The sequence below is a fragment of the Malus sylvestris genome, chromosome 9 (genome assembly GCF_916048215.2).
Source record: "Malus sylvestris chromosome 9, drMalSylv7.2, whole genome shotgun sequence".
NCBI classification, from domain to species: domain Eukaryota; kingdom Viridiplantae; phylum Streptophyta; class Magnoliopsida; order Rosales; family Rosaceae; genus Malus; species Malus sylvestris.
The window spans coordinates 14,172,842-14,196,506 of NC_062268.1; the positions used below are offsets into that span (position 1 = coordinate 14,172,842).

General features: G+C 37.6%; 2 protein-coding genes and 1 non-coding gene across 5 annotated transcripts; 1 reads left to right on the plus strand and 2 right to left on the minus strand.

The window, feature by feature from the left end:
• The first annotated feature begins 11,560 nt into the window (after positions 1 to 11,560).
• Positions 11,561 to 11,881, plus strand: LOC126633818 (auxin-responsive protein SAUR72-like). Its single transcript, XM_050304369.1, has one exon. It carries the CDS (start codon positions 11,561 to 11,563, stop codon positions 11,879 to 11,881), a length of 321 nt encoding a protein of 106 aa, XP_050160326.1.
• A 618-nt stretch (positions 11,882 to 12,499) lies between these two features.
• LOC126584013 (U6 spliceosomal RNA) lies at positions 12,500 to 12,601 on the minus strand. The gene has a single exon (XR_007609936.1). It is a non-coding gene; the product is annotated as a U6 spliceosomal RNA (small nuclear RNA).
• Positions 12,602 to 13,578: 977 nt separating this feature from the next.
• LOC126582913 (homeobox-DDT domain protein RLT3-like) lies at positions 13,579 to 23,021 on the minus strand. Of its 3 annotated transcripts, XM_050247143.1 has the most exons (18): positions 22,650 to 23,021; positions 21,944 to 22,306; positions 21,484 to 21,542; positions 21,235 to 21,376; positions 20,939 to 21,168; positions 20,757 to 20,819; positions 20,467 to 20,677; positions 20,251 to 20,351; positions 19,150 to 19,236; positions 18,934 to 19,065; positions 18,337 to 18,477; positions 17,625 to 17,747; positions 17,052 to 17,510; positions 16,204 to 16,617; positions 15,488 to 16,099; positions 14,786 to 14,890; positions 14,479 to 14,698; positions 13,579 to 14,374 (listed from the first exon to the last, which is right to left on the minus strand). In XM_050247143.1, exons 1-18 carry the CDS (start codon positions 22,723 to 22,725, stop codon positions 14,352 to 14,354), a joined length of 3,561 nt encoding a protein of 1,186 aa, XP_050103100.1. In that variant the 5' UTR covers positions 22,726 to 23,021; the 3' UTR covers positions 13,579 to 14,351. The 3 variants fall into 3 exon arrangements, with proteins under 3 accessions (XP_050103100.1, XP_050103099.1, XP_050103098.1); XM_050247142.1 differs by having other exon boundaries at positions 20,939 to 21,376; positions 21,484 to 21,533; XM_050247141.1 differs by having other exon boundaries at positions 20,939 to 21,376; positions 22,650 to 23,020.
• Positions 23,022 to 23,665: the final 644 nt, after the last annotated feature.

The following is a 23,665-nucleotide window of genomic DNA, read 5'->3' on the forward strand; positions in this document are numbered from 1 at the left end:
TTCATCATAGTCTTTTGTCATGTGCACAACCATAAGAAGAGCAAATTAGCACCTCAACTCTGAGTAACAATCCTTTTCTTAAAGATCCGATTTGAGTGCTAAGCCATAACTGCTACAAAGCCTCCACATAACAGAGCGAGTGACCACAACCACAACCACAAAGACTATTATCTTCGAAGCTAAAGAGCGAGATAATTGGGGGATGGAGATGGTTAAAAGATAGAAGAAGCATGAAGGAAAAAAGAAGAAAGAGATCGAGAGGGATTGCCACCAGTGGCGAAGCTACGGAGGTGCAAGGAGGGGCGTCCGCCCCTCCACTCATTGGAAATCGCCACTGAGAGTAAGAATTTCGCCCCTCTACCCTAATGGAATTTGGGTTCGTCTGGTTAGGGTGCTGCGCTACAACGATGAAGCTATTATGTTTTTTATTTTTATTAAAACACCTAAGCCTAAAACAACGTGGTTTTAGACCAATGGAAAAGAAATAAATGAAACGCACGTTTTGTTTCGAGACCTGATATTAGATCTCCACCATTAACCCTCTCTCTAGTCTCTATCTCTATTTCACCCAGTCTCTTACTTAAACTCAAAGGCTCGAATAAGCACCCCACATATGAAAGAGATTTTTTTTCTTCTTTCATTTAATCTTATAGTCCTTACCTTTTTGCGTTGGTAATGGATGAGTTAACATGACATATTCAAGATGATATTCCTTGGTGTATGCTTTTCGCAGACGATATAGTGTTGATAGATGAAACTCAGGAAGGGGTAAATGCAAAGCTTAACCTTTGGAGAGAAGTGTTGGAATCTAAAGGTCTTCGCCTAAGCCGATCAAAGACAGAATATATGGAGTGCAAGTTCAGTGCAAATGGAGGCCAAAACGAGTTAGGGGTGAGGATCGGAGATCAAGAAATACCAAAGAGCGACCGTTTTCGTTACCTAGGATCTATCTTGCAAAAGAACGGAGAATTAGATGGAGATCTCAACCATAGAATACAAGCTGGATGGATGAAGTGGAAGAGTGCATTCGGCGTGTTGTGTGACCGCCGTATGCCACTGAAGCTCAAGGGAAAATTTTATAAGATGGCAATAAGGCCAGCGATGTTGTATGGCACAGAATGTTGGGCGGTGAAGCATCAACACGTACACAAAATGGGTGTAGCGGAGATGAGGATGCTTCGTTGGATGTGTGGGCACACGAGAAAGGATAAGATTAGGAATGAGGATATCCGGGGTAAAGTAGGAGTAGCCGAAATTGAAGGAAAGATGAGAGAAAATCAGTTACGGTGGTTTGGACATGTGCAAAGAAGGCCTACTGATGCTTCGATTAGAAGATGCGACTATGGGACAGAGGTTCAGGGCCGAAGGGGTAGAGGAAGACCTAGGAAAACTTTGGAAGAGACCCTAAGAAAAGACTTAGAGTACTTGGATCTAACGGAGGACATGACACAGGACATAACACAATGGCGTTCTAAAATTCATATAGCCGATCCCACTCAGTGACTTGGATTTTCCAAGTCTCCAACCGAGAAGTTTTCCTCACTCGGGAAATTAAGGGAACACTACCTCAACCTACATGCTCCACTCACAAAGCTTCAACATACAAGCTTCAACAAAAGAAAATTCAAAGAACTTAGCGAAGAAGGCTTTGGTGTATTTAACACAATACTTTGAAATGAAGGAAAGCTTATTTATTGATATCCCCAATAAGTTACAAATATGTACATATACTTGAGTCAAAATAAACAAACAAGAGGGAGCCTTCATAAAGGTTGCTTAGGAGAAGTCTCAGCAGTCGGTAGAGCCCCAGAAAGAGAAGGCACCAGAGGGGGATCATTTGGAGCCTCAGTACTGGATAGAACCCTAGAAGGAGGAGGCATCAGAGGTTGATCATTTGGAGCTTCATTACACGGTACAGCCCCAGAAGACGAAGGCAATAAATGCCTTTGGAACAAACCCACAAATCTCTGATGATCAAGTAAAACCTGACCATCAGATTCCTTCATCTGGTCAAGCTTCCTCTTCATGTTTGTAGCATAGTCATGTGCGAGCCGGTGCAACTGTTTATTTTCATGCTTGAGCCCTCTAATCTCCTGTTTGAGACTCATCACTTCAGCCGCCAATGATTCAACTTGGCGGGTTCGAGCAAATAGGTGTTGGGCCATATTAGACACAGAACCTGCACACTGAACACTAAGGGCCAGAGAATCCTTAACAGCCAACTCATCAGACCGTTTGGAAAGTAGTCTGTTATCTTTGGGAGTGAGAAGGTTCCTAGCCACTACCGCAGCGGTCATATCATTCTTCATCACGGAATCCCCAACGGTAAGAGGACCAGTAGGGGAGATGAAGGATGGGCGCCATATGTTGTCTGGAGAAGGCGGGGCTGCCTCTTCAACAAGGTTCAAGTCAAAACGACGGTCGGAGGGGCCAGACATTTTCAAAGGTGTTGAAGAGAGAAGAGGTCGGACAAATCAAGATCTTAGAAGTGCAAGAATGGAGCTTCTACTGGTGGATATTCAAGTGTGCTTTGGAACTTAATGTCAGCCCCTATAAAAATCTGCACTCGACGAAGCTTCAGAAATCGAAGAGGCGCCTGCTCAGAAATCGAAGAGGCGTTTGCTTTCTCAAAAGCTGGGCTGCTCAGAGACCACGAGGGTCGATCTCAGAAATCGAAGAGGCGTTTGCTTTCTCAAAAGCTGGGCTGCTCAAAGACCACGAAGGCCGATCTCAGAAATCGAAGAGGCTTGCTTTCTCAAAAGCTGGGCTGCTCAGAGACCACGAGGGCCGATCTTAGAAATCGAAGAGGCACCTACTTTTCCAGCCTTGTCAGCACCTGTCACACGCACACTCAGCTTTGCGGAAATTATGGGCATTCTGTCGAAGATTTCTGGTGAAGTAGAAAGCACATGAATCGTATTGTTCAATCACCCACTTCCCACACGCAACAGTAGCTCATGGGTACCACATATAACTTTGCCAAAGTTCTCTAACAAAGTTGAGACACGTGAAGCTTGCAGCTCCCACTACATCGCTCTGACCAAGAAGGGTAAAAGAATAGCAAAGAAACAACACTAACAAAGTTTAGACACATAAATTTTGAAGGTCTAGCTACCATATTATTACCCACAAGGGTAAAGGAACAGTACCACTGCTGGATAATTGGAAAGTCCCGGTGTGTCAACCTCTGTGCTTCGTGGCAAGGTAGACTAGCAAACATGCCCAACCTTTACTCACATTCGAGAAAACACTCCCAACAAGATTGCTTGCTTCAAAATCGAAGAGGCACCGCCCTCCGAATCTCGAGAGCCAGACTCCCAACATGATTACTTTCTCAAAAATCGAAGACATCGCTCTCCGAATCTCGAGAGCCAGACCCCCAGCAGGATTGCTTTCTCAAAAATCGAAGAGGCATCGTTCTCCGAATCTTGAGAGCTGGATCCCCGACAGGATTGCTTGTTCGAAAACCGAAGAGGCACCACTTTCCCAACTTCAAGAGCTGGATCTCCTTGGATAAAGCTTGTCTGTAATCTTCACACGCAACATCAGCTTTCCAGATACCACATACCACTTTTTCAAAGTGCTCTGACAGAGTTAAAACTTGTGAAGCTGGCAGCTCCCACTACCGTGCTATGACCAAGCAGGGTAAAGGAATAGCATTATTACTTGATGTTAGGGAAACTCCTATATATGTCGACCTCCATCCCCAACGGACAGGCAGACCTGCAAAAATGCTCAACCCTTCCTCTTATCTGAGAGGGCACTCCCAACGAAGCCTTTCGAAATATTCAGCTTTCTTTCCCCCCGATAATACCTCTGTAAACAAGCTAACTAGAGCAAGAATATCTCATATCATCAGGGTTAAAAGCAAGAGTATCCCATATCATGTTTTTTCCCCGTCTTTTCCTTTGGCCTTGTTCTTACCTGCAAGACAAGGAGAAAGAGAGCAATCAGTCAGCACTTGGAATCAAGCTTCCAGCCAGGAACTGACTGCCTGGAACCCCTTACTTGATTACTTACCTGGCATTGCTCTCGAGTACTCATCTTCAACATCTTATGCTTCCAGTGAAGATACTGCATCTGCCTGAAGAACAGATAGGGCAAGTGAGAAGGATACAAGGAAGCATGTGGAGACAAGCGTAACAGCACACGTGCCGATACATCCACTACTCTGTCAAAAGCAAAAGTATCATATATCAGTAGGGTCGAACGTACTCTAGATTTGATGGACTTGTTTTGACCCTCAAATTCTTCAGTCGGCCTTATACTCTGGAGGAAACCAGAAAACCCTCAAGCCCAGTTCAAGAATAAGCCTGTGGAAAGTTACTTCTTCAAAAGCAAAAGTATCCCATATCATCTCTTCTCATTTTTCTTCTCTTTATCCTTCATGCTGCCTGCAAGATAGGGAGAATGTGAATAATCAGCCGGAGCTCTGATTGCTTACCTTGTCTGTCATCTCTTTCAGCAGATCCCCTAGCTCGGCGACTTAGGGGACTCCTACTACATGGTTTGTATCGCGATTGACCAAGCCTGAAACTACAAGTAAGCTTCAAGTGACATTGATACATTACCTTGTGCATCTCCACCAGTTACAGATACCACCCCTGGATGGAGGAAGAGTACTTCCAGAGAAGATGCCACATCTACCTATGAGACAGATAAGGAAAGTCAAGACGATACCACACTCCGGTACTTAGAAGTTTCGTGGTTACGAGATCATTCTCCCACAATATTTCCTAATGTCATTTGTACTAAATCATTCACTTGTACTCACTAAAGGAGAGCTTGAACCTATGTACTTGTGTAAACCCTTCACAATTAATGAGAACTCCTCTATTCCGTGGACGTAGCCAATCTGGGTGAACCACGTACATCTTGTGTTTGATTTCCTATCTCTATCCATTTATATACTTATCCTCACTAATGACCGGAGCAATCTAGCGAAGATCACAAAAAGTGACCGTTTTCGCTACCTAGGATCTATCCTGCAAGAGAACGGAGAATTAGATGGAGATCTCAACCATAGAATACAAGCTGGATGGATGAAGTATAAGAGTGCATCCGGTGTGTTGTGTGACCGTCGTAGGCCACTGAAGCTCAAGGGAAAATTTTATTTTATAGGACGGCAATAAGGCCAGCGATGTTGTATGGCACAGAATGTTGGGCGGTGAAGCATCAACACGTACACAAAATGGGTGTAGCGGAGATAAGGATGCTTCGTGGGATGTATGGGCACACGAGAAAGGATAAGATTGGGAATGAGGATATCCGAGGTAAAGTAGGAGTAGCCAAAATTGAAGGAAATATGAGAGAAAATCGGTTCCGGTGGTTTGGACATGTGCAAAGAAGGCCTACTGACCCTCCGGTTCGAAAATGTGACTACGGGACAGAGGTTCAGGGCCGAAGGGGTAGAGGAAGACCTAGGAAAACTTTGGAAGAGACCCTAAGAAAAGACTTGAGTACTTGGATCTAACGGAGGACATGACACAAAACCGAGCGCAATAGCGTTCTAGGATTCATATAGCCGACCCCACTTAGTGGGAAAAGGCTTTGTTGTTGTTGTTGTTGTTGTTGTATTTAATCTTATAACTAGTGGTTGAGATTGGCATTGAATATTTGGCTTTATTTATCTCAAAACCTCCCCATCTGTGAAACTTATTCAGCTCTTGGTTGATGGGCAATGCATTTTGCAGAGTTATCCTTGATGATTGATTATCTGAAACGTAGAATTTATGAAATCCTTTCAATTTTTAGAATAGGTCATATGGAGATGATTTTCTAATTTCTGCTCACATATCAGAAAAACTCGAACATTTAAGGGTCTTGAAGTTGACGTCTTGGCGTAAGTCACTAACTTAAGTTAGCGTCGAAAGCTTCATATGGTTCATCGTGTTTCATGTGTTTATTTCAAGTGTATTCACATGTTTGTTATTAAAGTCTTGGTCTAGTAGCAAACCAATATTTCAGCTTGTATGCCCTTCTCCATTTGGTCAATACTCTCTAATCAATGAAGCCTGTTGAGAATAGCATTTCTGGTTTTTTGTGGCAATCAAATGGAAAAATGATTTCTTTTGGTTCTGTTGTGTATTTCTTGTGCCTGTTGTTGTAAAGAACACTTTCTTTTTCGTTAAGTTTTATTGGGACCCTTTAATTAACCTTTGAAAATTCGCCCCTCCTCCCGACAATTCCTAGCTTCACCACTGATTGCCACCGACTCAAAAAATAAAGAAAGATACAATGGGAAAGGATCTTTTCTCTATTTTTCTCCAAGTTCTAAATTTATTCCTTATCCTTTGTTCTTCCTTTTATTTGTATAAACACAGAGGGTAAATGCTTTAAGTTGCAACTTGTTGCATTTAGCAAATAGATCAGACCCAGAACGAAGACATAAAAATTTTGCATCTTCTCATCTCCCTACCATTTCCAAAAATACAACTCATGAACCTCACTTTTATTTAATTATTATAACAACTCATTATAAGCATGAATGGAGCTTATGACACCTAATTATAAGCACATGCAAGTTCTTTTAATTCGTCAACGTGAGATTCACAATGTCATTACTAAGGCTTCGTTTGGCACGCCTTCTAAAGCATCGAATATGATTAATAATACGGAGCTGGTTGTTTGGTGCCCTTACCGGATAAATAGTCACCCACTTAATAGTGCGGTCAACCTTTTTTAATACAGTTGACACCCACTGGTTAATACACTCCAAAAGCTTGGTACTAATTAGTCGGGGTTAGAAACGCACTGAGGGTCTTTTGATCTTCGCGAATCTACTCTTCTGGCGAATCAATTCATCTTCTTCTTTCTCCGTCCCAAAGATCTTTTCGCTTCTCTCTCTTGCTCCCTCCCTCCTTCTCTCCACGTTTCCCTCCCCAGTCGTCAATATATATTCAGCGATATATCTCATCGACACTTTTACAATTTCTATCTTGGTGCACCAATGACTTGTAGGAAAAAATAAAATAGAAAAACTCGGATCTATTCTTCACGATGTTGCTGCAACAAATTAAGGGCCAATGTCACAACTCAAATTTATCAAAAGCTTCATTAATATAAACAATTTCATGGGTTTTGCATCTTTGTATATTGGGAAGCCTAAACCCCAGCTAACACCCACACCCCAGATCACCACCGACAAAAAATAACATTACACTAAACAAATTTCATACGAAAGTTGAGGATTCTGAACAATTTCAACGAAAATGAACAGTAAATTAGGAAACCAAAGGTAAATCTCATAGAAATCCATGACGATAATCTCCCGGCACTGATGCAGCCACTGGCCCTCCTCTTTTAATTTTTTTTATTTTATGTTTTTTTTTAAATAGTCAGTTTTTTAATCCGATACATCACCAAACGTTCAACTAATTTAGTCAGTACTATACGATAACTATTTATCCTATCCTACTAAAATAACCAGTACAATCCGAACTGCCAAACAAGGCTTTAATGACTTATATAGGATTGCAGGTAAACCCAAATGATAGACATAAGATATTTTGATCTGGTAGATTATAAATATATGTGGCAATTACAGAGTAAAATAATAGTCGCCGGAGAAATATAACTGTTAAAACTATATTTTTCAACTTTGTACGATCACGGCATGTTTTGCCTCCTCATATAAGACAATGAACTCAACTTTGACCAATATATTAAATATAATCAAGATGCACGTCACAATCATCAACTTATGACCAACAAAGAAATATGGTAAATATTCAACGACTAATGATCAGGTCGTAATTAGTACGAGATAATGCGCAAGGACGCAGAGCACGACCTTAAATTTGTACTGTTAGAGAGTGTAATGCATTATATATCTGAAATTAATTGATGTACTAATCATAACCAAAAAAGTAAATTGAAGTACTTGTCCGGAACTCAAGATATGAAGAGAGTACTTAGTTATTTGTTAATGGGGATATGAAACAGCAAGTTGTTAAGCCAGTTGATTGAAGCTCAAGGAGTGAAAAGACTGAGAAGCCCTTCTTCATTGACACCAAAAGGTTATGTGCCTATTTGTGTTGGTGTAGATGGTGATACAAAGCGTTTCATGGTTCATACCACGTTGCTTCACCATGCCGATTTCTTGGAGCTGTTGCATAATCATGGATTTTTCAGTACATAGTTTGATGTAATCATTGAGAAAAAATGCTTTTATTTATTAGTTATGTATTTTCATTGCTAACAAACGCCTTAGCTAGGGGATTTAATATGCTGGTGTCAATTTGCAGCGTAATCTTCTGGTTTTTCAAATGAAAATCATGTGCATTGTTTGATGTATCATCATGTTATTAAGAAGTTTGATAGACAATTGGTAAGTCATGTTTTCTATGGATTAGCGTGCCCTTATATGCAAATGCCTTTTGCAGTTCGAGGAATGATCGATGCTAATTATATTGTGAGATGTGAATATAAAAGAGTCCTATATCAATGAATGAGAAACCTTGTAAGGGGTTGTAAGAAGTCGGGTTATTCCTCATATTGTCAATTGATTTTTATTATGGTGGAACCCCAACTTCCTTCATATATACCATGTTTATGTTTGAAGATAGGGAGAACTATTTTTGTTTCAGTTACCAAAGAATCAGTGGCATGATGAAGACACCTAAGCTTACCGCAAGTGTTGAAGGTTACAAAACCGTAGTGTCACATTTAGGTCAAAACAGCAATAACAATATTTCTAGTTCAATCTGTGACATCGCCAAAATGTGGCAATGACCATCACATTAAATAGGGATTTCTCAATCGTATGATCATCACCTCTTCCAATATTTGGAGCTATCTGATTTCCCGTAGTCCTCATTATATACCTAATTAGTCGGTAAAGACAATTTAGATCCATTTGCAATCAATTTGATGGCTATGTCCAAGACATTGACAATCTGCATTGTTGCTCTCTTGGTGTGTTCACTTTGCATTGAATCGCAAAAGTCAAATTTCTGAAATAACCACCGCTGAGGTACGACCAGCCGTTTCGCTGTAGGTTTTCACGTTGCATGCCTCCACCATCCAACCCATGTAGAAGAGGTTGCGAGAAGGAGGAAAGGTGCGATCAGGTCGTCAATTAAAACAAGCCTTCAGAGGTGGAAAGGTTAAGGGCCACAAGGTTCAATGGTGCTTATTGCAACAAATTCGAGAGAATATCAACTTATATGTTTACCATATAGTTCTTGATCTACCATATTGCAAACATGATGTATTAAATAAGAACAATTCTTTCACTGATAAATATGTTGTTGTTTATTTATGTGTGACTTGTTTTTAAGAGGGACAGTACTGGCGTTCAGTCTTTATGAGTGCATCTCCATGGTCACTTATCTATAATTAATTAAGGGGTGTGCTATCCACACACCCCATTTTACTTCTCATACACCTCTTAATAATTTATGTCCGTTGATATTCTTCAATTCATCCGATCTGACGGCCAAATATTAAAAAGGTGTGTGAGAAGTAAAATGCGGTGTGTGGATATCACACCCCTTAATTAACCAATATATATTCACTATCTAAATATCAAAATCGAATCGTTTATTTTTTACAATGATCATCTAAAGATCTTTACAAAAGATGCGGTTCTATCTAAGGACACATTATGGACATATATCTTAGAATGATAAAAAGAAAATGAATATTTCAATTACAATTCCACTCACCCTCGTCTCACCCCCTTCCACTCACCCTCGTCTCACCACCCCGTCCCCACACCCTGTCCACCCACCCCCGGCCCACCCACATCCCCCACCCCCACCGTACCCATGCTTGACTATTTCGATTGCCTCACTGTTAGCTACTAATTAATATCACCAGAAAAAATTACACACCTTGTAATAGATAGTTAAGTTGGGAACAATATTGATAATATTAATAGTGAACCATACTGGACCCTTAAACTTTATCATGGTATCAACATGGGGTCAATTTATTGAGCTCGAATTTTGTTTCGTAAGTTAAGTTTTCGAAAAGATACGGTAGCTCCAACTTAAGAGCACTGAATGAAAGTTTGGGCCTTCATATAGATGCATTGATTGTAGTGAATGAATAATGGCCAGACTGTCGAAATGATTTGTTACCTTAACTAGTTTTTCACATGGGAATTAGTTTCTTGAGTGAAATTGTGTGAGGTCACTCGTGAATGGTCAAGTTAGAGATAGAGTCACACATTAATACAACAAAATAATACATATTATATAATTTATATGTGAAAGGTTACTACTAATATCACCGAACTTTTATGATAAATTTATGGAGTAATTAGGTTTTCATCCTTATTTTTACTACTCTATTGATTAAAACCTTATTACTTTTCAATTTTTGATCAAGGTCCTTTGTATTAATAATATCATTAATTATTTCAATAATAAAATATTTTTTATTTATAAATATATTCATTTAATATTAAAAATGTTACAATTAGTATATTTATATTTATGGCTAAATTTTTTATCATATATTTTTATTTTTAGTTTGTACCCATTTTTAATTTGCAACCCTTTTTTAATTTGTACCAATTTTCCTTTCAATTTTAATTTGTACCCATATATTAATTTCTTTTTGTGCCCATATTTTTTAAAGTTTTATTTGTATTGTACCCATATTTTTTTATTTATTTGTACCCATTTTTATTTTTGCTAAATGTACCCATTTTGAAGAATGTACCCATGTTTTGATACAATAATTTTTTGGTTATTTTTTATGAATGTACCCATGTTTACACACACACACACAATAGTATATTTATATTTTAATATTTTTAATCCCACAAATTATGTTTTTTATTTAAAATCTCATTAATATAAACAACTATAATTTTAATTTTTAATTTAAAAAATATAGTAACATACATAGAAATAAATTATCAATTAATTTTAGGGACTTGGATCAAAAATTGAAAACCAACAAAGTTTCAGTCAAAGATTGTTCATAACTAGGAACCGCATCCAAAGTCTCCCTAAATTTATACACTTGGTAAATAGTAAATAAAGAAAAGATTGTTTATATTGGTGATGAATCATACCAAACCTAATAAAAACCTTAAGCTTTGTTGTTTGTACCAAAGCAATTTTCACTCGGTACAAATAAGGTTCAACTTAGCATTCGTGAACTCATTTGTTTTATGTACCCTTATAGTTAGTTTTAGTCACATACATGATTTGACACGTTGGAAGATTATTAGCCTAACTAGCTTTGGAAATTTCCAGATTGAGGGTCGCCAAAGTTGAATTAATTGTTATAACCTAATCACAGGCTGCAGTCAACGCCATCGAGGAGATGTGCCTCGACATTTACCAAGTTATTTAAATACATGCATGTCGCAATCATCAAGTTAATGACCAAATTATTGTCGTTAATCAGACTTAAATATACTAGCTGGTTACGATATTGTAGCAAGGGTGCAGAGTATGCACGGCCTTAAATTTGTACTGCTAAGGAGTGTACCATTATATATCTGAAATTAATTGAAGTACTAATCACAAACCAAGAAAAGAAAATTGAAGTAGCAAGTAATCCGAAAAGATAGATGAAAAGAGTACTTTGCTATTTGCTAATGGGGGTGAGAAGCAGCAAGTTGTTGAGCCAGTTGATCGGAGCTCAAGGACTGAAAAGACTGAAAAGCTCACCTTCAATGACACCAAAAGGTTATGTACCTGTTTGTGTTGGTGTGGATGGTAATACAAAGCGTTTCATGGTTCATACGACGTTGCTTCGCCATGCAAAGTTCTTGGAGCTGTTGTATAAGTCAGCGGAGGAATATGGTTTTTCTAATGATGGGGTTTTGAGGATTCCATATGAGGCCAGCGATTTTGAAGAGTATTGGATGATCAAAAGTTCCAAACCCAAGATTTACAAGGTTGAACCGTGTAATTAGTCATGTTTTTTTTTTTTTTTTTTGGTGAGAATTAGTCATGCGTTTTTCAATACATTGCTTGATGTAATTATTTAAAAATTTGGTTTTATTTGTTATGTATTTTCATTGCTAACTAATGTCTCAGTTAAGGGATTTAATATGCTGATGTCCATTTGCATTGTTTTTCTGGGCTTGTGGAATGAAAATTATGCGCATCCTTTTTCATTGTGAGGATTGTTTTGTATTTTATTTGTGATTTTTTAAAAAGTAATGCTATTTAGAGACACAAAATTGGTCTCACTATTGACAGACTCTCTAATATAAGTGGGTTGCACATACAATAACAAGGTCCACTTCCATACGACATTACATTTTGATGTACATTACCTAGCTTCTAATTGTATAAAACTGTAGCCAAACCGGATTGATTTTGATTTCCGATTCACTTGTGTTATAGCCTTAACTAAAGATTCATATAACAACCAAACCAAACCAATTTGAAAAGAAATAAAATAACTGAACAAGCCAAATTTAAGCATATCTATATTCAGTTCGACTCAACTTGTTTACAACTCTACCCATAGATTATTTTCTCTGGGGCTTGGGCATTTCGCCAAGTGCCATGTCTATTAAGGTACAAGTCATTGTTTATATTTCTCAATTATGCATGTCATCTTTGCTCAAGGACCATGCTAATCTTCTCTGTATCGTTCCAGTTTTATAGGATGTCCCGGAAGGGACAAGCCAATATTTATAGATTGTTGACCTGTTTCGCCATGGTTCTCAACACTATGTCGCTTCCTTACTAACACGTGAATTTACAACAGCACTGCTTTAGCTTTCTCTTTGACTTCCTTTTTAGCCCGTGTATCATCAGTGGCATGAATTCAACATTTTACAAACGATGCCTGCTTATCACAAATGTTTTTTTCATAATGCTCACCTTTTGTCGACCCTTCAGACATATTAGCTTCTTAAGTTATAAACCTCGCAATATAAACCTTGCATAACATCTTCCAATATATCCTAATGAATCCACGTTAAGTGATTCATTTATGTACTCTTCCTAAATTGCTTGATAAGATACTATTTACAGTAATATATGCTAACTTGGACAGTTATTGAATTTTTGTTTCTGGTTTCCTTGATGTTCATTCACAAAAGAAATGAGCTATGGAAGACTTCATCATGGACTACTGCAAAGGGTTAAAGATATGTAATTTTTGAGGCATTCCACTTCTAAAGTTACCTGATGCACAGACCATAAGAACCTGTTTTAATATTGTTTGCAATTGTTGGAATGACAACAGGCCTTGTAGACATGTATGTTTTATGTTTCATGCACAAACAAAATATATGTGAACTACATGGTACTTCTGTTTCTAATGCAAAGACACTATATTTTGTCATTACAACTTTTGTTAACATAAACTTCCAGACACGCCAATCTGATTGTATATTGGCTCTTGATGTCAACTTAATAGAATGTCAATGCAAACTGAACTACTTATTTTATTGCATCGATTCACCTATCCTTGGCTTTTCATTTATTTGGAGATGACTATGTTAATTTGTGGTTTTGTGGGTATTACTTAAATGCGATTGTGTTGCTGCAGTCTTTTGACATCAATTAATCATCACCTAAAAAGGATCATTCAAGTTTGAGAAAATTTAGTCATTTATCATATGCATCAAATAAATAAACAATTCATTCGAAGAAGTGAAAAGCTAAACGATGTACAATTTTATTGACATTTAGCTTAAATATATTTTATTATAATAAAAAACAATCAACAATTATGATTACATTATACGGTAAAAATACGTTGATCACAACTAAGCAAACAAGGTGAACTAAGTATTCTGAATCTGATTCGTATTGAATACGATAGACGTGTTAAATCCGATGATCTGAGTACGATCCGAATTCAACAGTTGGAATAGCTATTTAGGAGTCTAATCTGCACAAATTTCAGTAGACCAGCAAGCTTTTGGCAATTGCTGAGGATACTATTCAACTGCAGTAACCATTGATCCGCATACAAAAGAATATCACTAAGCTGACTTTCAACTCTTCTAAACTTCCACCAAAAAGTAACAAGTATTTTGTTTCCTTTACAGCAATGTACATTGGTCACATTTTATTCCTCTTTTCATTAACTAGAACAAGCACGCATGGACAAAATCTGAACCTTCCACAAAGACGGCTGCAACATTCTTCGGGTTTGCTCTGGAGCACACTTCCATGATGTAAAAACTCGTATGGATTCAACGTGCAACTTTCTGTAATGCTGTACATCTAATCACTCGATATAGCCGTGTATGGCAACAAAAGAGAAGATTTAAAAGCCTGGTTTCGTCCAAAAGTACCACGATTTCACTGGTCTGGCAGTGGCTGTCTTAGGGCAAGTACAATGGATACATAAATGCTCCTCGATCAGTCAAAAAAATGCGGGATTGAATTCGCTTTATCTCCTAAAAAAAGGTAGGGCTATTGCTTCGAAGCTTGCTTCCCTGGAGTACAAAGAAGCTTCTCAGAGGACGGAAATTTCAATGTATAAACAATTAAGAAGTCATTAAAGAGTCAAGCACCAATCTGCTATAAATTCATAAGTTACCTCGGATACTCATTTCGTTCCTTTTCTCAGAATGGGCTCTTTCCAAGTACGGAGAAATTAAGGCATCCAGTTTCACCAACCAAAGTGCAACTGAAGATGTTGTGTGGGGAATACATGCAAATGATGCAATGAGTTCTTCAGTAAAATTATAAGAACCATGCACAATATTGCCTTCATACAGGCGCTCCTCGTTGATGGCGCCAACAAAATCCGCAAGAACCTGCACGTACAAACGATAAAGATGCTGATGGTTCAGACTAAATAATAGACAAAGATATATAATGTTGAAAAGTGAAGGATACAAAACCTGTAAAAGCTCAGCCAAAGATGAGGTACGTCTAAGCCGTTTCACCCATAGCTTATGAGCAGATTTTTTCCAAGCACCCAACAAAGCATCTTCAGGCATGACTGACTGCACGAAGCAGAGGGAGGTGAACATCAGCAAAGCATAGAAAATACTTTAAAAATTTTGGGGCATCTATAAATGTCTTCAACATACAATCTACAAAACATGTTGTAAGCATCAGACAATCAATATTTCAGGGCCAAAACCCACCAAAGAATAACCCCATTATTATTTGTGGGTTAGCTACCAGAGGCCCAAACAAACCAGAGCGGGCAGGAAGATACTATTTGATCATTCCGCTCCATTTCGAGCAGTATACATCTTCCTCAGTTGCTTCTCAGTAACACATGCTAAATTACTATTTTGGGCTTGTTTCCCCGCCATCCCTTCACATAAAATCTTATTGCACTTTAGCGAAGAAGTAATCAGATTCTGTCTTTTCTTTTCAAAGAAAAGCTATTGGATTAGATTGCACAAAAAAATCTGACAAGTCACATTCTAATTATCCAAGCCATATTCCTCGCTTGACCATCAAATGAAGTCTTATTTTCCTCCTGTCTAGGAATTAGCTTCAAATCTTCTTAACTCAAGGACGTTTTCATTTCTCAACTACAATAACCATATATCAGAAAATGCAAAGCTAAAATCCAAATGACAGATTACCTCAATTGCATGCATTGCGGCTTTTAGTGATTGAATCTGTGATGAGAGGACCCTATGCTTAGGAAAAGTATCACTTGCTTCTTTCTCCTTACAAGTGGCTACATGTATGGCATACCTTTCTTCCAGATCAAAATGAAGTTCAAATGTTGTATGGCAAATCCTGCAGTGCTTCTCATCTTTCCAGTACAAATCATGACAACTTTCACATCTATGAAGTGTATCAAAATAGGATCGTTTACCAAGTTTAACAGCATTAAGTTCTAGGTAAAAGAAATTCCATAACCATGAATCAAACGCTTGGATCCGTTTCCATTTCCGTTTCTGGTCTTCTCCCTTTTTTGTAACTTCAAGAACCACAGCTCCAGATGAAGGTGGAGAACCATTCACAGTTCCAGATAAGTTGTCTACTTCAGATACTGGTGAATAAGTGTCTTCTCTAACATTATCCGGGTTAGATTGATCAGACTGTGCTAAGTTGTCAATTCTATCACTAGTTACCATTCTACTTGACATTGCCTGGCAGAGAAACGCTATCCGTTTCTCCACAGATTCAATAAGAAGGGCCTCTCGTTTACCCCTGTCATCCAAAACTGACAATAAGGCATACAAAGCCTGCATTGGGTGTAAGCCAAAGAAGTAAACATTAGAACCTATACAAGGTCAACCAACATGTACCATAATCACATTGACCGTATAACAAAAGTTAAGGAGAGTACCTCTTCAGTATCAATAACTTCCCAGTGACCATCTTCTGAAGATTCAAAGTAAACCCTTCTATGGCCTGGGTCATATGCATTACAAGGGCCCAAGAAAAGCCAGTATCTATTGTATCTACGATCAGAACCCAAAAACACAGATTGCATTGGGTGTACGTCAAACTGCACATCTTTTTCTTTCCCATTTTTTCCTTTTGTAGAGAATCTCTCATCAGAAAACTTTGAGATTGTTGCTGAAGAATCTAGCGGGTGAAACTTTAATGTACTATCTTCTTTTGCACCACCCATATGTCCTGCATGGACCCAGGTTGACCTTGGATCACTATGTTGTTTAGCAGATAACCTTTTAATTTTTGCTCCTGAACCAGAATGAAGGCTGCTAAGAGTGCATTCAGCAACAGCATTTGTAGGATCCTATAAAGAATAAGCACACTATAGTTAGAATACTCGATTAGAAGAAAATTGAGGACAAGATTAATCTGTGTAAAATTACTAAAATGCCCTGCTAGTTACAATTGAAGAACATCTAAGAACAGAGTGGGGAAACACATGGTACATAACAATAGCAAAAGACACCATGAAGCTAGAAATTTCTTTTTTTCTTTTTGTTTTCTTTTTTGGGATAAGCCTAAGAAGCTAGCTCTAATGACCCATCAACGTTTCATTCAATATTCAAATAATATTTATTGTCCAACAATTGTAAATCTACGGTAGTTTACACCATCAGATAATATAATCTTACGAAGGCCAGCACAAGTTTCATTTAATAGGGTAACTTCATTGCAGGGGGGAAAGAAATGAAAACAAAGAAAATACTTCAATATCAATTCCAAGATTCTGTACATTACCTCAATCCTGAAACTGGATCCTGCATGAAGAAGATCAATTAGAGCCACAAGTGCATTCAACTTTTCTTCAATGCTTAAATCTGAATATTCGCCTTCCATCAATCCTAACAACCATACTTCGCCTGGATGACTCTCATCAATTTCAGTGTGTACTGTCAGCGCGTTATCTTTACTTCTACCATTGTTCGTATAAGTCAGTTTCCTAATTCTGGAATTTCTTGAATTCCACCCAGAATCATCATCACTGCTGCATGTACCACTGTCACCAAGCTCATCATCAACTGCTCCAGAGTCTTCAGTATCTGATTGGGATTCCTCAATTTCCTTTTTGGAAGAATTAATACGGACACGATATGTGGATGATGAAATTTTCTCAAATAATGTAATATCACTTGAAAGAGTTGAACAAATCAAAGACTCTAGTTCCTCTATTCCGCTGGAGAGGTTCAATTCAGAAATCTTCAAAACAAAAACAAAGTCCATCACTGAAGTGGAATAATGTGCTTGCTTGTTATCAACTTAAAGATTAAAACATGAGAGAGGTTAAGATAACAACATGTTTAACAAACTTACCTGTAATGACTTCGCCAACTCAGAAACTTTCAACCCATGAATTCCTTGCTCTAGCAGAACTCTAAACAATTCGCCCTTCAAAGTACCAGGACGTAAACCATACTTCACCATAAGGCCCATTTCCTAGATAATAGAAGATTAAATTTCAAAATCCTTAGATAACAGAAGTTTAAATTTCAAAATCCTTAGATAACAGAAGATTAAATTTCAAAATCCCTAGATAACAGAAGAATAAATTTCAAAATCCAAATTTCACATGTATAGATAGATTATGGGACAAAAGATAAAATTTATTAACAGTATAACATAAAACCAACACATGGAAGAAAATAAAACCTCCATGGCATTTGTAAACATAATAACAAATGCGGAGACAAGTGGAGGCAAATAAAAAATATGCTCAATGAATGTTATTAAGAAGCACACTAAAAGAAATTCCTTGTCCATTGTTATATGTAAAACCTGAAATTTCTAAATTTGGCCCTTCAGTGTGACAATTGACTCTCTAATTAGGACTCTGGGTCAAGATAAAGGAAATTTTCTTGGGTAATGACAGATATTAAATGACTTGCCACTACGGTTTTGATCCCTCAAGGATTTTAGTAATAAACACATATTGTCGCATCCATAGCACCTATCTTGTAGAACATATGTACTGATAATACATACATATTAGTTAAATCAACTAGGGTAGTTAAATAATTTCAAAAACCTTGCTAAGAGCGTCCCTTCGCATTGCACCTTGCTTTGAACCAAAACCAGCCGCAATTAGTACTTGACGCAGTATTTCTGTCCATGTTAAAGGGTTTAGAGATCTCTTCCAGAATTCCAGAGTGGATTCTTGGTTTTCAACCTGCCAAATCATTTGATAAATATGAGTTGCTGAGTACTTGAATTCCATTAAATTGGAAATAACAATTAGTTTAAGAGATCTAAAGAGCTTGACAAAAAATTATCTCTGATACACCACAAAGAGCAGGTGGATCTTCTAAAAGTGCATGTGGCTGGAATATGAATAGTTGATTATGGTTTTGTCCAGAAATTTTATTTTTTAATAGGACAAATAAACGTCTACTGAAAAGGCAAGTAAATTACAATCAAGGACGGTAGTCCATCTATGCTTAAACATTCATAACAGAAAAAGTACAAGAAAATCAGTATCATGAGGTCCTGCCCTATCATATAACAACTATCATGACAAATTTCACATTGTTGGCATATACGTACCCAAATAAAATGCATATAACATTAACATAAATCAAATGATACATCTGGAATTTGGACCAATATACTGTTTTTTGTAACTCACCGAGTGGATAAATGCAAGAAAATTGCATGATTTGCTCAAATGAGGTATGGATCCACAGAAAAGCTCCGCTTCAACATTAGTTAGAAAAAGCTTCAGAAGGGCCACATGAATTTTTCCAAGTAGCATGGAATCCTGAAAGGCATGGACGAAAGAAAGAAGTTGAGCAAGTGGAAGACACAATATAAATCTGATGTTAGATCAAAGATCATATATAACCTTGTCATGAAATGCTTGAGCAAGCTCATCAATAGTGAAGGAGCTTATATCCACCATAACGGCATAAGTGTAAAGGAAATGGAAAACCTGCCCAAGAAAGTCAATCCACAATATATATTAGTAAATAATTCATCAAAATCTACTAAACTGAATTCATGGCCCCTGGACTCATCTACTAATAAACCCAACAAAAAAACAACAGCAACAAACTAGAGTAGAGCTTTAACGCACCAGTTTCCAAAAAGAAAAATAAATTAGCATATCTCCATAATTTAACACAAATTTACTAGTCATGGATCACTTGAGAAAAAGAAGCTAATTAACCATACACTTTTAAGACATCTTATTTCAAAGTGACAAGACTTGCAAATAGAGGTTAAGAAAAGAATAGGAGTCATCCAAGCGGGATGTCTGAAAACATAAGTTGAAAGACAAATCAACCACTCGCTCCAACACATAACAATGGCAGCTTAGTAATATTGTGTTGTGAACTGAATGAAGGGCAACACTCTCTAATAACATTCTTAGATCTTGGCAACCTATAAAGATGGGACGAAAGAGAAAGAATGCTTTAAGACCATGTTTATTAGTATTTATGTCAAGCCAAAAGACCAAGAATCCCAAAAACTAAGAAATGGTTATGAGCTATCACAACTTCACTCCAAAGAATAAGGGGGAGGTAAATACTGACAAGTCAGAAAATTCTCTCCTTTCTCCCCACCCCAGCCCTTCACAAAGACGTATTCGCAAGAAGTTTTGTTCACTGGCGCCATAACCAGTATCTAAAAGTCAAATGCATGAAAGAGAGATGTTAAATATGTCTCGCTCATTTACATCTAAACCATATAAACTAAACCTAATTCTCTACAAGCATGATAGAATAAGAGGAAAATCCTTTCACAAAATGATTTTAAGTGTTGTTTAGAAATTGTAGAAAACAGACCCCTGAAACATCATTCGGAATAAAAAAGAAACTAAAGTGTGACAACATGCTATAAATTCCAACAGATGAAATGTATGACATCTTTCACATACAACGTAACCTGTGTTTGTGAAAGGACTCAACAGGATCAAGTTGCAAGCAGTTTGGCATTTATGTACCTTGAACAGTTTCTTGACAATCTCTGGAGAAGAATCCCAAGGTTGCATATCAAATGGCAGCTTCATCTTCACAGAATTTGGAGGAAACTTGGCCAGCAAATCTGAAATTACAGAAACTTCTTATTTGCAGCTCAAAAATACTATACATGCACACATGTATTATACAGCATTCCATTTTAGAGAGGAAAATTTGATCAATTTTTCCTTCAAACCAACCTTTGCAAAGTGAACATGCATGATCTCCATTAGAAAAATGATAAGAGCACACCAGTGAATTTGGTCTTGCTTGTAATTCTCTTTGCTCCAGCTCTTCATCATCCACAAGCATTGCAATCTTATCCGAGTGTTCTTGGGAACCTGTTCCTTCCAAAGCAAGTTCACATTTTTCATTGCCTGGAAACTTCTGATTCTCATTGTTAGCTTCCATCTGGCATCCAAAGGAAAAATGGCTGTTATCAAAGCTGCTAACTTGAACCACAGATTTGCAATAACAACTTTTTACTTGCCTCTCTTCTTTTGGCTACACGCTTCCTCTTTTCTTGTAACTTATTTTGTACACTTCCCTGTTTCTGAAAAGGCAACAAACTGTCAGAAAACTTTCTATAAGTAACCATTAAGTTCGATCTTTAAGATGATCATTTCAAAATACTTGCTCAAATATCTGCAAGCAACAGACTACATGACTTACACGAACACATTTTTTTGGTTGCAATCTTCTGTTCCGAGTTACTGGTTTTCGCGATACAGAAGTTTGAATTAGTGATACACCAGCAACTTCACCATTGGCCAAACCCATTTCAATAGGAAAATCTCTAGCATTAGGATTGGTTGCCTGCCAGACCGTCATCAAACCTTTCCCAACACCATGTTTTTGTACTGGAGCACTCTTGTTGCAATCCTGATGATTTGTTATCAAACCTTTCCCAACACCATGTTTTTGTACCGGAGCACTCTTGTTGCAATCCTGATGATTTGTTATCAAACCTTTCCCAACACCATGTTTTTGTACTGGAGCACTCTTGTTGCAATCCTGATTATTCATCATAAAACCTTTCCCAACACCATGTTTTTTCACTGGAGCACTCTTGTTGCAATCCTGATGATTAATTACAGCCTGCTCGGTAACCTAATAAAAGTTAAAAGGGTAAGAATATAAGTGGGACTGGTTATGGTGACTTAAATAGAAACAAGAAATTATGAAAGATAATGGCAGCAAAACAATTTATCCATTACCTTTCTCCTTTTAGTTGCTCTGTTGTTCTCTTTGCAAGGAGAAGGAAAATCTGGGGAATCTAAATGGAAATTATAATGTGAGCGAAACCTTCTTAAAGTATGTATCACAGTAAGAGAAAAACTCTACAATTAGGAAAATAACATCACAAGGAACAGAGAGGAGAAAAAAATGCAAACGGCCACTGCAATACCAATAAGAATTACTCGGTGAAAAATAACACAAGCAAACTACCAAAACAGTCTTATTCTGAATGACATTACAAATTACTAAACAATCATATGTCAAAGAATGTTCTCATCAATTATCGAAAACACTAAAAACAAAAATTTTGTAACAGATGCATGGTTTACTTTTTAAAGAAATGGAAAGTAGAACACATCTCAGATAGAAAAAAATGTGAAACAGAAATTATTCATTTTGCCGATGATTTCTCAGACCAGAATGTTTCTCAGTTCATACCTGGAGAATGGCAAAGTGCCCCAGAGGGAAGAGGATCAAATTCCACACCAAGCGGAGGACCATCCTTACGGAACACCTTCTTGAGAATGTTGTCTGGAGTTAACAATTCCTGAACATGCTTCCATTTCATTCTTTCCTTCTTGTTAAACAAACTTGTTTTCATGTATCTCGACGAGGAAGAAGCTTTGGTTTTTGAGCGGCCGTGTTTAACTATCCTTGTATCACCAGCTCCCAACTCACTGGTTCTATTTCCTCGCTTCTCTCTCCTCCTCTTCTCGACAAACCAACCTCGAACCTGCTTGTAAGTCAATCCGAAAGCAGCAGCATGGCATTCCATTGCCATTCGTGACGGATACTTTTCCTCTGTATAAAAATTAAAATATAAATAAACAAAAAACTACAAGTATCGGGTTTAATTCTCTTGTGGTGAACACTAACAGTGCGTTATCATTCCGCAGAATCTATGGCACACCAACAATCCTAAATTGCTTCAATAATTGCAATGCCCAACTACTTCCTGATCGGTTTCGAAAATCGACACACCGAAAGATTGGCAATTGTATGTTCCAAATTTGAAACTCCGCATCAATAAACACAATTCTAAAATGCTAATTTCAATTAAACAGTCAATTGGGTAACTCAATTTTGAACCCACTTGAGATACAGAGCAATAATAGCCAAAACGAGAGAGAGAGAGAGAGGGTACCGGAGTAGAAGCTCTCGAGGGCTTCAACCTGCAATCGCGTTTTCTTCTTTGTCTTCTCCATCATCTTTCCCTTCATCTCCCGCTTCTCGAAATCGCAGAAAATCACAAAAATTTCGCCACCATTTCCAGAAGCAGCTGAAGTGCAAAAACCAAAAGCAGAAAAATGTTTGGGAGTTGTACAAGCTAGCAGAGAGGGACTGCCGCCGGCGATGTGGGACCGAGAGCGGCGGTGCCGGAGTTGCAGAGAAATGGAGTTGGGAGAGTGAGCTCTGAAATCTGCATGCTTTGTCTGTAATTTGTGCCAGAAAAGAGAAGGGGAGAAGCAGCAGATAATGAAATGGGCCAACTAACCACCAAGTAGGGTTTTGGGTTTTACCAAAATAAATATCTTCATCAAATTTCTTAAGCAAAGAATTAATTAATCAACTTAAATATTTATATCATCATCTTTTCTTTTTCTTTTTTTTTAAATACAAATAATTAGTTTTTTAGTCAATGGCCCAACTTCAACTTTGTTTCTTGTAGCTGTTGTAGCCCAATCTGCCCAACCCATATATATGGACTTGAAGCCCATTTTGTATAAGTGTGTCTTGTTTTGGGCTATTGAAGAATTCGACCTTGGGTCTAGCTTGGTTCACTTCACCTCAAGAACGAAAATTGAACCAAATAATACAAATGTCATTTAGTACTACTATCTAGCCGCATGGCTTGTTGATTCGACAGTGCGCTACACAATTAGTGGCGTGGCGTTTTCTGGTGCTGAGTTCTCTGCGCAGAATTTAGTAAATTTTTTTATTTACTTTACTTAACCTGGTTCTGGTGCCAAGAAGAGAATACTTGAATCATGATTATATTCTTTCCAATAAGAGGTATTTGTGAATATGAAGATAACTAATTACACGTGATTACATGAGAGTACACATGATTACATATCAATTAGAAATCCTACCTAAAATACAAAGTCAACAATATTTTTCTTCGCTTGTAAGTAAGAGATCTTAAGTTCAAGTCTCATG

Excerpts from the sequence above, each read along its gene's own strand:
- LOC126633818 (XM_050304369.1), top strand. The coding sequence starts at position 11,561 with ATGGGGGTGAGAAGCAGCAAGTTGTTGAGCCAGTTGATCGGAGCTCAA.
- LOC126582913 (XM_050247141.1), bottom strand. The coding sequence starts at position 22,725 with ATGAAGGGAAAGATGATGGAGAAGACAAAGAAGAAAACGCGATTGCAG. Across the intron at positions 19,066-19,149 it reads CTCAAGCATTTCATGACAAG|GATTCCATGCTACTTGGAAA; the intron begins GTTATATATGAT and ends CATGCCTTTCAG. Across the intron at positions 14,699-14,785 it reads CTTTGGCTGAGCTTTTACAG|GTTCTTGCGGATTTTGTTGG; the intron begins GTTTTGTATCCT and ends TTGTACGTGCAG.